The sequence below is a fragment of the Rhinoderma darwinii genome, chromosome 2, assembly GCF_050947455.1.
Source record: "Rhinoderma darwinii isolate aRhiDar2 chromosome 2, aRhiDar2.hap1, whole genome shotgun sequence".
NCBI classification, from domain to species: domain Eukaryota; kingdom Metazoa; phylum Chordata; class Amphibia; order Anura; family Rhinodermatidae; genus Rhinoderma; species Rhinoderma darwinii.
The window spans coordinates 449,827,632-449,843,930 of record NC_134688.1 but is presented as its reverse complement, the minus strand read 5'-3'; the positions used below and the strand labels follow the sequence as shown (position 1 = coordinate 449,843,930).

General features: G+C 42.0%; 1 protein-coding gene across 3 annotated transcripts in view; it reads right to left on the bottom strand.

Moving 5' to 3' along the window:
- Window positions 1–16,299, bottom strand: part of NCAM2 (neural cell adhesion molecule 2) — a 276,456-nt gene that overhangs the window by 88,489 nt on the left and 171,668 nt on the right. For all 3 annotated transcript variants that reach the window (XM_075854510.1, XM_075854512.1, XM_075854511.1), the window contains exons 8-10: window positions 15,991–16,136; window positions 7,289–7,439; window positions 205–392 (exon numbers count right to left, since the gene is read on the bottom strand). In XM_075854510.1, the coding sequence (XP_075710625.1) occupies window positions 205–392; window positions 7,289–7,439; window positions 15,991–16,136 (485 nt within the window). The remainder of the gene's footprint in view (window positions 1–204; window positions 393–7,288; window positions 7,440–15,990; window positions 16,137–16,299) is intronic.

Here is a 16,299-nt window from a genome sequence, read left to right as displayed (position 1 = left end):
AAAAGTAAAATATTTTTTAATAAAGGCTAATTACAAATTTACAGTAAACACACTGACTGATGTATTTATTTAAAAAAAATGATTTCAACGGTGTCCATAGACTTTAAATCAGAAATTCAGTTCTGCTAGCTCTGTATATCTGTATAAATATTTTCATTACGAATACATGTTGCAAGTAAAGTGAGCTCTTAGAATTGCTCTCACCTCGAGCAGAATCTTCTTTCCATCCCTATAGGTTTTTATATTTGTTATATTCCGTGCTGGTAACAGAATTTTTTCTCTACTCCAGAAAATTGATGATGGTGGGTTGGAGATAACATCACAACTGATATTAATTGGATTGTTTTCCCAGGAATAATAGATGGTTTGATTTGAAATAAATTTTGGTGTATCTGTTGGAAGACAAAGTTTGTGATGAATATTACAAATGAATTACTTTTGCTTTGGAACATTTAAATTGATTTGTCACAATTGCAGATGTAACTTCAATATTAGATTGGATCAGGCTCTGCCAAAAATGAGAAAAAATCATGAGAAACTAAAGAAGGTAAAATAGGAAATTATATAGGAAGCAAAACAAAGCAACTACAGACAAACCTGTGCTAAGGTAAACCAGGAGGTGCAAGAGCACCCACAAAACAGGCCTCAGAGTACTGATCAGGGGGTGCCTTATGAGTTAGTGGCTTCAGGACCAAGCCTATTTTGGCCTTCAGGACCGCAGGATTTTTTTCGTTTTTCCTTCGCCTCATTCCATAAGCCATAGCTTTTTAATTTTTCCTCCGACATAGCTGTATGAGGGCTTGTGTTTTGCTTTATTCAATAAAATAATTGGGGGAAATATAACTTCTTGATTAACTTTTCTTAACCCTTTCTGGGGAGAATGGAACAAAATAACAGCAATTCCGCCGTTTTTTGTGTTATAAATTTTGCGCTGTTCATTATGCTGGATAAATAAGAGTTTATCTTTGTTCTATGGGTCCGTGTGATTATGGTGAAAGCAGATATATATTGTTTTTTAGAGAAATAGAAAATTCTGACGTATATTTCTTGCAGTTTTGTTTCTATGCCTTTCACCGTGCGACTTAAATATTGCAATATCTTTATTATATGGGTCGATTTGATTCCGGCGATAACATACATGTGTATTTTTTATTATTTTTTTAAAACTTTAGCATTTTTTTATGTGATCACTTTAAAAAAAAATTGCTTTATTAAACTTTATTTAAATAATTTGTTTGTCTCACTAGGGAATTTCACAATTCGGTAGTTTGGGCACTGATATAATGCTTTGGTATACTCATTATACCAAAACATTATAGCCTGTCAGTAAGAATCTAGTAGTCCGTGGCTCAGTACGGCCTAATTGGCATACAGTTATGGCAGGCCTGGGGCCTATGTTAAGCTTCTGGCTACCATAGAAACAATAGGTGAGGAAAGGGAATCCCCTTCCTCTGTCTAACCACCTAGATTCTGTGGTCGCTATTAACCTAACAGTTACCTCCGATCCCGGCCATGACAGCAGGATGTCGGCTGTATTTTACAGCTGGCACCCACTATGGAATGCATGGGTACAACATATTTGTCCTCGCCATCCACCAGACATGACTGTACATCCATTTGCATGAAGGCACTGTTAAAATGAGCATACAGTTTTATCCAAATGCGGGAAGGGGTAAAAGGCAATGTCCACATTTGCAACCAGTTTTCCGTATTGTCAATACAATGAAAAATAAAGCAGCTTTGCAAATAGTCTTGATTGAAAATTTCATTATTTTGTGTCTACAGCAACTATGCAGTTCTATGTATCTCTATGGTAACAGACAGCACACAAACCCTGTGTAGTCTGATCCTGCAGTCATACTCTCATCTATCTGTCCCTTACTTCGTGCTCACCAACCCCATGTACTGTATGTTAGCAAGAAGTAGAGGACAGATGAAAATGATCGTGACTGCAGGATCAGACTACACAGGGTATGCTTGTATTTTGTTACAATGTCTATAGACAATGTCTGTAGACACAGAAATAAAGGATATTTTTAATAAAGCCTATGTGAAAAATAGTTAGCAAATTGTTTTGTGGACATAGTCATTAACCCCTTCACGTCAGCCATAAGGCTATATACATTCCAACTGCCGATGCCCCATGCAGTCGTCACATATATAAAGATTGTCAGCCTGGAACGGGTTTTAATGAGTGCAGTGCTGCTTCAGTGTAAGCAGCGCTGCACTTTTTACCAGGGCTTAGAGATAGCAGGAATACAGCCACCCTGTAGATAGCGCAAACCCGCCTGTAAATAGCGCCACCTAAGCTCCCTCTGAGAGCGGAATCCCCATTTAAAGCACTCTGGCCAGGGATTCCGCTAATAGAGGAAGCCCCCGATGTCTTTACATCCCCGCTCTAGATATTTTCACCCCCCTGTAGATAGTGCACCCAGCCCGCAGATATCGCCACCCCTCGTGTAGATAGCACCAACCTCTGTAGATAGCATAATTTCTCCTTGTAGATAGCACCATTCCTCCTGTAGATAGTGCCACCTAAGCTCCGTCTAGGAGCGAAATCCCCGGTCTGAGCGCTCTGGTCGGGAATTTCGCTCCTATAGTGAGCCCCTGATGTCAATGTCCATATTTGGACAGTGACATCAGGAGGTCCTCCTGGACCGGAATCCCTGTCCAGAGTGTCGACAACGCTCTAGCCGGGGTTTCCCGCTCCAGAAGGAGCTACTGATGTCACTGTCCATATATGGACAGTGACATCAGGGGCTCCTCCGGGAGAGGAATCCCTGGCTAGATAATCGGCAACACTCTGGCTGGGGACTCCCCTCCTAGACGGAGCCCCTGACATCACTACCCATATATGGACAGAGACGTCAGGGCTCCCTCTAGGAGCGTAATTTCTGGGCAGAGAGCTCTGACCGGGGATTCCGCTCCTAGAGAGAGCTTAGGTGGGGCTATCTAAAGGGGAGGGTGGTGCTATCTACAAGGGCGGATGGTGCTAACTACAGGGGGGGTGGTGCTATCTAAAGGGGGGTAGTGCTATTTAAAGGGGGCTGGCGCAATCTGCAGGAAGAGACACTATCTACAGGGGGTGTGCTCCTATCTGCAGGTGGTGTGGTGCTTATACAGGGGGTGTGGTACTATCTGAGGGTTGGCACTATCTACATGGGCACAACCTACAGGGGACACTGTGGAGCTATCTACATGGGCACTAGCTACACTCAACTGTGGCACTATGTGGGCACTCTCTATAATGGGAACTGTGGCACTATGTGGGCACTGTGGCACTATCTACAGTGGGCACTATCTACAGGGGTATTGCGGCACTATCTACATGGGGACTGTGGTGTCATCAGGGGGTTGATACAAAAAAACCCTAACAAATAAAATTCATCCATTTTTTTAACGACCATGAAAAACGGATGGCAAATGGCGGTTAAAAACGGTCACACTGATGCAAAACAGCCATCAAAAAAAGACAGTTGACTTGTTTTAAACCGCCCTTTTTTTCACGTCGTGTGAATATAGCCTTATAGCCCTCTTCACTTTCCCCTCACACTGTTCCAGACTGACGGAGTTAGAAGACTAATGATACAGAGCTGTAACAGTGTGTATGTATATATAAATATATATATATATATATATATATATATATATATATATATATACACACATATATATATATATATATATATATATAAAACATAGATAAATATATATATAAAAAAATACAAAAAAGTTTTTTTGTGATTTGTCTGCTCATAATTTTTAAATAGTAAATAAATGGAATTACATAGTTACATAGTTACATAGTTAGTACGGCTGAAAAAAGACACATGTCCATCAAGTTCAACCAAGGGACGGGAAAAGGGAAGTAAAAAATTTCTACACATAGGCTGGGTTCACACGTGGCGGAATTTCACTTAAATTCCGCTGCGGACACTCCGCAGCGTTAATCCGCAGCGGAGCCGTTTGTCCATTGACTTACACTTTAATTTAGCAGTGTTCGTTTAGACGAGGCGTAAAATTCCGCTGCGGAGCATAGGCTGCGGAGCGGAATTTGGTGTCCGCAGCATGCTCTGTCTGTTGCGGAGCAGTGGCGGACTCATGGCGGAATTTCTCCATTGACTTCAATGGAGATTCTAATTTCCGCAATGAAGTCCGCAGCTGTCATGCACATGTTATGTGTGCTGCGGATCCGTCTTGCTTTTTTAACTTGACATTTCTTCATTCTGGCTGGACCTATGTATTTCTAGGTCTACAGCCAGACTGAGGAAGTCAATGGGGCTCCCGTAATGACGGGAGCGTTGCTAGGAGACGTCAGTAAATAGTCACTGTCCAGGGTGCTGAAAGAGTTAAGCGATCGGCAGTAACTGTTTCTGCACCCGGGACAGTGACTACCGATCCCAATATACATGTATCTGTAAAAAAAAATGAAGTTCATACTTACCGAGAACTCCCTGCTTCTGTCTCCAGTCCGGCCTCCCAGGATGACGTTTCAGTCTAAGTGACGGCTGCAGCCAATCACAGGCTAATAACAGGCTGCAGCGGTCACATGGACTGCCGCGTCATCCAGGGAGATCGGGCTGGATGCCGAAGGAGGGACGCGTCACCAAGACAACGGGCGGTAAGTATGAATTTCTTTGACTTTCACAAGGGAAAGTGCTGTCCCTTCTCTCTATCCTGCACTGATAGGTAGAAGGGAAGTACTTTTACCGCAGTCCGCAGCAGCTAGTCCGCATCAATTTAATGCACATTTTGTGCAGATCCGCAGCAGAGTCTGCAACGCAGATTCTGTGCGGCATTGATGCGGACAGTTGCGGAGGAAATCCGCCACGTGTGGTCATGCCCTTAGGAGCTAATATTTTTTTGTTCTACGAAATTATCTAACCCTTTTTTAAAGGGTGACGGCTAATGCGGTAGGCTATTCCATAGATTCACAGTTCTCACAGTAGAGAAGGCTTGTCGCCTCTGCAGGTTGAACCTTTTTTTCTCCAGACGGAGGGAGCGCCCCCTTGTTTTTTGAGGGGGGTTTACATGAAACAGGATTTCACCATATTTTTTTGTATGTGCCATTAATATATTTATATAAATTAATCATGTCCCCCTTAGTCGTCTTTTTTCAAGGCTAAATAGGATTAATTATTTTAATCTTTCCTCATAACTTAAATTCTCCATGCCCCTTATTAACTTTGTTGCTCTTCTTTGTATTTTTTCCAACTCCAGGGCATCCTTTCTATGAACTGGAGCCCAGAACTGGACTGCATATTCTAGATGAGGCCTCACTAATGCTCTGTAAAGTGGTAATATTACATCCCTGTCCCGCGAGTCCATGCCTCTTTTAATACACGACAATATCCTGCTGGCCTTTGAAGCAGCTGATTGACATTGCAAGCTAATCTAAAAAAATTAACGCTTCATACGTTTTGTAAAAAAAACAAAGTAAAAATAGTTGTGATATTCAAAGCGGTTGCAAAGATATTATTGTTTAAAGAAGTGCATATCAAAAATGGAAAATTTGACCTGGACACAGGTGCATTAATGACCCTTGGTCATGAAAGGGTTAAAGCAACTTCCTGGTACTTCTAGCTAGTCTTGAAAACCAGTCCAGAAGGTTCTCACAAACCACCATTTTATTACCTTTTGTCGACTGGAAAGAAGAAGAAAGTTCTTAAAAAAAAAAACTTTTCACATTTTTACTCAAGTAATGTACTCAATAAAAAAATAAACATAATTGGTATCATCTCATCCGCAAATGTCTAAACTATTACGATATAACATTATCTATATCACACGATGAACATAAAAAAAATATAAAAAGAAAGTATTGCTGTTTTTTGGTCAACTTACTTCCCAAAAAAGTAGAATAAAAACTCCTAAAATGGCGCATAAACCATTTTAATAAAAAATCAACCCCTTACACAGCAGAAAAATAAAAAAAAGTTATGGATCTTAAAATATGGCAACACAATTTTAGTGCTTTTGTAATGTGGGGTGAAAATAAATTGAAAATGAAAAAGTAAAAAATGGCTGCAAAGGAAGGGGAAAACTCTAATCCCGTGGAATAAAATAAAAGCATTTATGCTATAGTCTTAGGCTACATGATGACTATTTTGGGCATTTTAAAATCATAAAACTAAATAAACTAAAATAGCAAAAAATAAAATTACAATTCTTATACCTCTGGCACTATCATATTCCCTCAAGTGTCATATCGGGCAGAAAAAATATGCCTGCAACTCACATGAAAATCTCAGCTGCATGCAATTTCTATTGCCCTTATGGAGAATGTAAGGAAAATTATGACTTTGCTTGAATTGTATTATTTTTTTATTTTAGTATTGGGGTATTAGTCTTTTCACATGACGAATGACGCTAGAGCTCATTAATACAAAATATATCTACTCCAGAAAAATAACAGCTTTCTGTTGAGCACCGGCTATGGGTGGCTACCTTAAGTCAATGTACAAGCCCTTAAGAAGTGTTGAACAATGAGTTGGGTTTAGCGATGAGTGAATTTCCCAAAATTCGTTTCAGGTCCGATTCTGTAAAACCGGCCATCAGATTCTAGTCGATCTGAATAAATTTATTGTGAATCAAAAGTGTTCTGATTGCCCTGAAAGTCATGTATGACACTCTGAGGTCTTCTAGAACCGTATAAAACCCCTTTCAGGCTCTTTAACGACAAGACAGCATTAGTAATGTCAAAGTGACAGCAACATATATAGCTATGTGTAAACAGAGGGTAACTGGTGGTAACAAACATCCCGTTTCAAAGCACAGCTTTGGTCTTACATAGAAGCAATATCACGATCATAAGTAAACAAATGTCCAGCTCAATGTTACAATAACATTTCCTCCCTTTTTCATTTTCCCTGCAAGATTTAAAGTCGGGCAAACCATGATGAGGGTATGCATCGGATCATTACACACACCTGCTGCACACAACTGTATTTTTGTGTCCCCAATTTATCCGCATATTTGCCGAAAAATTGCAGACCCATTCTTTTCTATGGCCCCAAGCACACAACCGTGATGTACACGGCTTGGTGCGGAGGTCACAAATCTGGACCGCAAAAACTCAGAACAAGTCATTTTACGGTCTGGATTTGCTGATTCACCAATGCTGCTGAATTGTTGTGGATCCGTGAGTCCAGATGACACACGGATGCACAACAAGGGTTTTTTGCGGTGCGACGGACCCGTGGTGCTGTGGACTGCAAAACCAATACGGTCGTGTGGATGAGGCCTTAATGACATTACCATGCAACATAGATATGACGCCAAAACTTACATTCAACATTGAGATACATGCTCTTCTGATGGCCACCAATCCTGCTTGCTGCTTCACAGTCATATCTTCCTGCATCTGATAACATCACATTTTTAATGCGCAAGGAGGACTTCCCATGGTGTCCTATACTTTCTATTCGATCATCTTGGCTCTGTTAACATTACATGTGAAGAAAATATGTCCAGAAATATTACACATGGCTATACAATGTTTATCACTGTGTACTGAATGCAACATAGGAGAGCAACACGTCAAGCATAGATTCTCGTAAATACTTTTAAATTAATATGACCTGGCTAAAGTTAATTCATAAGCACTTAAAAGGTCTGAGATTAGAAACAATAAAACCAAGAAAATGGGGCTGAGATGCAATGGCAGACACAACTCAAAGACAAGAGAGGCACTCTTTCTGGAAAACACAAAATCAGACCCTTTTTTCTGCATATGTTGCCTGGTGGGTGAAGCAGTCCGATAAGTTCTAGTTCATATTTTCGATTACCTCACCAACTAGTTGATCGTCATCTTTTAGCTTGGCCTGGTTTGAGTTGGATAAGTAGAATACAATACCAGAAGGTTAATTACTGTACTCCAACCTTTTTGATTTCTTCAAATTTTCGTAATATATAGTGACAAAGTAAAAAAAAACACCAACTTTTAAAAAAAAAATATGTAAAACATAAAACATTGTTTAAACAATAGTTTTTTTTTATGATCAATTCAGTGATCGGAGTATTCTGCTACCGCCACCGACCACTGCATAACTTCTGGTGCCGGAGGCAGTTGGAATAGCTGATCGGAGCGGGGTCTGGGTATCGAACCCCCATCAATCATATACTGATGAACTATCCTGTGGATAGATCATCAGTATGAAAACCGGCCCCATGCCCAGACAACCCCTTTTAAGAACAGTAATGCAGGATAGCAATTAAGCAGTACCACAGAAGTTTCTATAGAGTTAGATAGACTTAGAGCCTGAGGATTTGTTAGCTAATAGGTGGCAGCTAGAGAGACCATGTATTAGTTTCAACAAGTAGCTATAAAATCAGCCACAAGTTAGGCCTCATTCACGCAACCGTAGCTGCGTGCATGGTCTGTGATTACGGCACGGACGGCCCGAGGAGTGACATCTGTGGGCTGTCCGCAATCACGGACCATGCACACACAAGATGTGCATTGACTTCAAGGAGCCCAGACCGCAATTGCGGAACGTAAAATTACATGTCTTATTTTTTTTGCAGTTGGGGCTCCGGGCAATGCACGGACTGGGGAAACCACGGTCGTGTGCATTGGCCCATAGAATATAATGTGCCCTATACTGTCCGCAATTGCGGATAGTATGAAGAGGATGGGACGATCTCTGGACATTAAAACATCATAGAGGGTGGATCCCCTGCTCGGGACCCCCTCTCAATTAGCCAAGGCAGAAAATTCCTGCAGAAAGCGTTTTCCTGCTCTGCAGGACTCTGATAGCCATTAGTCCCATGGACGGCCTATCATTTGAATGGCTGCCACGTAATACTATATTTGTCCTGCAATAGCCGCTGTGGGAGAAATGTTGGGTCATCCACAGCCACCTCGGCGATACCAGCTGATGACAAATGATTGTCAGCGGGTCCTCATGGCACAAGCTCTTTAATAAAATGTATTCATTTTTTTTAAAGCAAATAATCTCTAGTGATTTATAAGAATTATCTAAAGAGAAAATGAATTCTGTAAACCTGTTTTTAGGATGGAAGCACAGTGGCTTATTAAATACCTTTGATAAGAATGCCGTCTGACTGATGGCTGTTCTCCTTGCCCAGAATTGACAACCTCATTCAAAGTGAATCAACAATCATAACTAATGTGAAATGGAATAGCTGGAAGGTTTTGTATATTGGCATGGCCCTCGACAATAATATATAATAATTATTGAGAAATGAGTTTTTCCAAGTGTGTTATAATATATCCATCTATCCTTACATGTTTGCATTTTTTAGGCTATTTAGAATAAAATAACAGCGGCACACAGATAAGAAAAGAAAAAAAATCCTTCAGGGCAAGAAGAACATTCATAGATATAAACAAGTCTATTAATAATTTTTATGTCTTCTAGCAGGTGACCATATTCTAAGTTAAACATCTAAAGTATATATGTACGTATATGTAGTATGTGTGTTTTTAGTGTGTGTATATGTAGTGTGTGTGAAGTATATATGTATGTATATGAAGTATGCGTGCAGTGTGTGTATATGTAGTGTGTGTATATGTAGTGTATGTATATGTAGTATGTGTACAGTGTGTGTGTATATGTAGTATGTGTAGTGTGTATATATGTTGCATGTGTAGTGTGTGTATGTGTAGTATGTGTGCAGTGTGTATATGTAGTATGTGTGTATCTGTGTATATATGTAGCATGTGTGTAGTATGTGCAGTACATATGTATGTATGTATATGTAGTATGTGTGCAGTGTGTTTATATATGTAGTGTGTGTGCAGTTTGTATATATAGTATGTAGCAATATCTCCTGTGATCCATGTCACACTCTCTTTATAAATTGCACCGATCTTCCTAGAGCTGGGAGCGTCTTGTCTTCAAGTTTTAGAGCCGCAGCCTAGTTGAACTGAAAGTTGACCTGACCCTATTATTATGATTTTAACTATTATCACTTTCTAATTCACAATTAACATTGATGACCTGGTTATATTAATGTTTTAAGTTTGAGAAACATGTTATTCTCAATTTTCTAAACTGTCCATAAAAATTTCTGTCTGTCTATGATTTTGGGCCAAATTGTCCAAAAATAAATAACTTGGTGGTTGGCAACCCTGTTTCAGAAGCACCCGGGCCCGGCGTCTCCGCAGCTGCCTTTCCGCCCGAGCCCTTCTTCTCTCAGTAGTGTCGCTACCTCTGTAGCAGCCAGAGCGGCGACACTGGGCATGAGGGTCGGTAGCGCCTCTAGCAACCGCTGTGGCTGCCACAGTGGTAGCGGCGCCACATTCAATAATATCTGTGTCCTAAGGACGCAGACACTATTGAACACTTGATATCTCTGTCCATATATGAACAGTGACATCAGAGTCAACTCGTGAAGCGGAATCCCAGGGGCTGTAAAGATTATCACAAGAGTTCGTTTTACAATTGATCGGCTCGATGCTGAGAAGCGATAAACATGGATTTAGATTAGAATCCAATCAGTGGAAAAGCTGCTCCTGCCTGCAGGCCTCTGAATATAAGACCACACAATCATCTAATCTATCTATTTGTCTATCTATCTATCTATCTATCTATCTATCTATCTATCTATCTATCTATCTATCTATCTATCTATCTATCTATCTATCTATCTATCTATCTATCTATCTATCATCTATCTATCTATCTATCTCTCTATCTCTCTATCTTTCTATCTTTCATCTATCTATCTATCTATCAAATTCAAAGAAGCTTTATTGGCAGGACCAAATATGCATTAGCATTGCCAAAGCAAGTAAGAATAAGAGAATGAGGGATAGGGACTGGGGGGGGGGGGGTTGTGGGATAGGGACACATCTAGGTTCGGGGTATACAAGTCCATGGCATATCATGTCTCACTTAGTTTATGGCATGCAGTGACATATTGAGCCGCTATGCCCACTGTGTTTTCCTCTTCACCCAGCAGGATGTATAGTTTCTCCTCCTCTTCCATGGAACTGAAGTCCGGTAAGAGATCAGAGAGCCTCCTGAAGTGAGTGTCCCTCACTGCTAAGTATTTGAAACAGTGTAGCAGGAAGTGGGCCTCATCCTCCACGGCCTCCTGGTCGCACTGTTGGCATGGTCAGCTCTCCCTGGGCTTGTAGGTCTGTCTGTGGCGCCTGGATTCGATGACCAGGTTGTGGGTGCTCAGTCTGCACCAGCTCAGAATCTGTCTCTGGGGTTTGGCAGTTTCTCCAGATATGGCGCCAGTTTATATTCTCTCTATAGACTCCGGTATATTGTCAGTTTCTGTGATGTTTTTATGTTGTTCCTTCAGTCACTGATATACTCCTCTTGGCCCTTATTTATTATATTCTTGATTTGACTTTTGTGAGGTTTTCCTAAGTTACATTTTCTTCAGGCCGGGTCAGAATGAATTGTTCCAGGGTACCTGGTTTACCTGGGATGACTTGGTGTAGCAATGCTTTAAAGTAGGAACTTTTCCTGCTGCTATGTAGATGGGCCCAGAATGATAGTGCCCTCTTCTGGATTCTGCCCAGTTCTGCCCCACGGGCACTATTTGAGGTACTACGATGGACTTGGAGAAGATGTTTGCAGAATTCCAGGAGGAATATTTCTGTTGGGCTGGAATCCAACCTTCACCAGTCTGGGTATGTGTCCGGACCCCAGACATCACTACCATTGTAATGTCGGGGTAGGGAGACAGACAGGTGAGCCCTAATCTACCCGCCACTCAGTCCCTGCCTACTTGCACGGCCCGTCGTAGGCGACGGCGTACAAGTAGGCGACGGTCCCTACGCTCAATAAGTGCACGACAGACAAACAGACAAGGGTACACAGAAGCTAAGGGAAATGGGGCAGTTGCCCACGGCAACACCGTGAGCAACAAGAGTAGTGAACGAGCCGAGTCAAACCAGGAGTGTACGAGGTACCAAACGCAGAGCAGGAGAGTAGTCAGTAAAGCAAGGGTCAATTTGAAGCAGAGGTCAATAGTACTAGCAGGAACAGCAGAGCCAGGAAACCAGACAGAATCACAGGCAAAGGAAGAGCAGGAAATGAAGGTATAAATAGACCGAGGGCGGGAGCTAGCTCCATCTGGCCAGGCCGTGATAGGTTCTCCCACTCCTCAGCCTACCAGCCTGAGTGGTAGCAGATCGAGTCATTCTATCAGACCTAGAAGCAGGTGCAGACTGATTAACCACGGGCGTCGACGCAGAAGCTGTGTCTGGCAGATCCTTTACAACTATACAGGAGGATTGGGGAGATGATGCAGTCAAAGATTTTAAGCCAGACCGTCACTGGTGGTTTGAGGTGGTAGCCTTTTCTTCTGATGGCATAGATAGTTTTGCACGCCTTGTCTTTCAGCAGCTCAATGTCTTGTCTAAAGCTTCCTGATTGGTTGATTTCTAGGCCCAGGTAGGTGTACCTGTCGGTCGCTGTAAGTGGGCCATTATTTAGTGTGAAGGAATGATGCCTGGGGGATTTTGAGTTTCTCCTCTGGAACACCATGATGTTGGTTTTCTTTACATTGATGGGTAGTGCCCACGTGGTGCTTAATTTTTCCAGTATTTGCAGGTTGTCTTGGAGACCTTTCTTGGTTGGTGATAGCAGCAGAAGGTCATCTGCATACAACAGAAATTTCACCTGGGTGTCATGGAGGGTGAGACCTGGTGCTGAGGAGGATTCCAGAGCTGTGGCCAGTTCATTGATGTAAATGTTGAAGAGCGTAGGACTGAGGCTGCAGTCCTGTCTAACTTCTCGGCTCTGCTGGAAATCAGCCGTTCTTTTCCCATTCACCTTCACACTGCATCTATTATCTGTCTAGGAGCTGCTGATGACATCATAGGTTTTCCTTCTTATTCCACTCTCTATCCATCTCATACCTATCTATCTATTGTTATGACTGCGGTCGCGGACCGCTGACGCTCACCTTCGGCGAACGGCCGATCTTCCCGGCCGTCTGCCATCGTCTACCCTCTAAGACGCCAGCTGGCGTAGCCTTGCTGTCCTGGACTGTGCGATAGGGTGCGTACGCACGCTCGTCCCTGGCCTTAAACGGCCAGCGCGCATCCTCTCTAAAAAATTCCCTAACCTATCCCCAGAGCACCCTGAACTATAAAAAGAGCTCTGCCCTTCCACTACTTGCCTGAGCGTTGTTGTAGTTTTCCCATGTTTGTATTGCAAATGGTCCCTTAGGCTGGGTTCACACGACCTATTTTCAGACGTAAACGAGGCGTATTATGCCTCATTTTACGTCTGAAAATAGGGCTACAATACGTCGGCAAACATCTGCCCATTCATTTGAATCGGTTTGCCGACATACTGTGCAGACAACCTGTCATTTACGCGTCGTCGTTTGACAGCTGTCAAACGACGACGCGTAAAAATACAGCCTCGTCAAAAGAAGTGCAGGGCACTTCTTTTAGACGTAATTTGAGCCGTTATTCATTGAACTCAATGAAGCACAGCTCAAAATTTACGGCTGTCAGAGAAGCCTCGCAAAATGCGAGGAGGAGCATTTACGTCTGAAACGAGGCAGCTGTTTTCTCCTGAAAACAGTCTGTCTTTTCAGAGGTAAAAGCCTGCTACCGTGTGCACATACCCTTAGTGTTTTTCTGCTCCCAGTGTTCCCTTGCCCTGCTGCCTGTCTCCTGTATCCCTTGCTGTGTTTCGTTCCTGAGCCTGTCTAGTGTCGGAGTCGTGTTGCCACGCCTGCTAGTATACACCACGTCTGGTGTCATCTGCCACGTCTGGCGCAACCTGCCACATCTAGCCCCATCTGTGCCAGAGCCTCTGCCGCCATCTGGACTATCTCAGGTAACCTTGTGCTACGAACCTTTTCCATAGACTTTGCTTAGACTGTGAGTTGGCCAGCTGCTTCTCCGCTACGGCAGAGCGGCCTAGTGGGTCCACATACAGTGGAGGAAATAAGTATTTGATCCCTTGCTGATTTTGTAAGTTTGCCCACTGTCAAAGTCATGAACAGTCTAGAATTTTTAGGCTAGGTTAATTTTACCAGTGAGAGATAGATTATATAAAAAAAAAATAAGAAAATCACATAGTCAAAATTATATATATTTATTTGCATTGTGCACAGAGAAATAAGTATTTGATCCCCTACCAACCATTAAGAGTTCAGCCTCCTCCAGACCAGTTACACGCTCCAAATCAACTTGGTGCCTGCATTAAAGACAGCTGTCTTACATGGTCACCTGTATAAAAGACTCCTGTCCACAGACTCAATTAATCAGTCTGACTCTAACCTCTACAACATGGGCAAGACCAAAGAGCTTTCTAAGGATGTCAGGGACAAGATCATAGACCTGCACAAGGCTGGAATGGGCTACAAAACCATAAGTAAGACGCTGGGTGAGAAGGAGACAACTGTTGGTGCAATAGTAAGAAAATGGAAGACATACAAAATTACTGTCAATCGACATCGATCTGGGGCTCCATGCAAAATCTCACCTCGTGGGGTATCCTTGATCCTGAGGAAGGTGAGAGCTCAGCCGAAAACTACACGGGGGGAACTTGTTAATGATCTCAAGGCAGCTGGGACCACAGTCACCAAGAAAACCATTGGTAACACATTACGCCGTAATGGATTCAAATCCTGCAGTGCCCGCAAGGTCCCTCTGCTCAAGAAGGCACATGTACAGGCCCGTCTGAAGTTTGCAAATGAACATCTGGATGATTCTGAGAGTGATTGGGAGAAGGTGCTGTGGTCAGATGAGACTAAAATTGAGCTCTTTGGCATTAACTCAACTCGCTGTTTTTGGAGGAAGAGAAATGCTGCCTATGACCCAAAGAACACCGTCCCCACTGTCAAGCATGGAGGTGGATACATTATGTTTTGGGGGTGTTTCTCTGCTAAGGGCACAGGACTACTTCACCGCATCAATGGGAGAATGGATGGAGCCATGTACCGTCAAATCCTGAGTGACAACCTCCTTCCCTCCACCAGGACATTAAAAATGGCTCGTGGCTGGGTCTTCCAGCACGACAATTACCCGAAACATACAGCCAAGGCAACAAAGGAGTGGCTCAAAAAGAAGCACATTAAGGTCATGGAGTGGCCTAGCCAGTCTCCAGACCTTAATCCCATTGAAAACTTATGGAGGGAGCTGAAGATCCGAGTTGCCAAGCGACAGCCTCGAAATCTTAATGATTTACAGATGATCTGCAAAGAGGAGTGGGCCAAAATTCCATCTAACATGTGTGCAAACCTCATCATCAACTACTAAAAATGTCTGACTGCAGTGCTTGCCAACAAGGGTTTCGCCACCAAGTATTAAGTCTTGTTTGCCAAAGGGATCAAATACTTATTTCTCTGTGCACAATGCAAATAAATATATATAATTTTGACAAAGTGATTTTTTTTATTTTTTTTTAATATAATCTATCTCTCACTGGTAAAATTAACCTAGCCTAAACATTCTAGACTGTTCATGTCTTTGACAGTGGGCAAACTTACAAAATCAGCAAGGGATCAAATACTTATTTCCTTCACTGTACCCCTAGATCGTCACATCTATCTATCTATCTATCTATCTATCTATCTATCTATCTATCTATCTATCTATCTATCTATCTATCTATCTATCTATCTATCTATCTATCTATCTATCTATCTATGGCAGAGTGGCCTAGTGGGTCCACATACCCCTAGATTGTCACATCTATCTATCTATCTATCTATCTATCTATCTATCTATCTATCTATCTATCTATCTATCTATCTATCTATCTATCTATCTATCTATCTATCTCATATCGCTCCGCTACGGCGCTGTGGCCTAGTGGGTCCACATACCCCTAGATCGTCACATCTATCTATCTATCTATCTATCTATCTATCTATCTATCTATCTATCTATCTATCTATCTATCTATCTATCTATCTATCTATCTGTCTGTCTGTCTGTCTATGATCTATATAATCTGTTTATAAGTTGTCCCCAGTAGATGTGTAAATTAAAAAATAAATTACCCTCGATGCAAATTAAATAATAAAGGAATCTCTCACCTTGTCTCCATCAGTGAAAGTCTTTCCATCGCTGGCTCTTTTCCATGTAATCTCTGGTATGGGTTCTCCTTCTGCTTCACATGTCAGGGTCACATGACCATTTTCAACCGTAGTCTCATTTTGCAATTGTATAATATGAGGCTGCACTGTTAAGAAAATTAATTAAATTACTGCTTAAATTATTTAATAGTGTAACTTAGCAACAAGACTTGTGCGCTGGAAGGCAAGCGCACAATCCAATCGCCAATGTTTGTTAAATCTATAAGCAACAATAACTCTGTAAATCACTTTGCTATGTGATATTGCTTA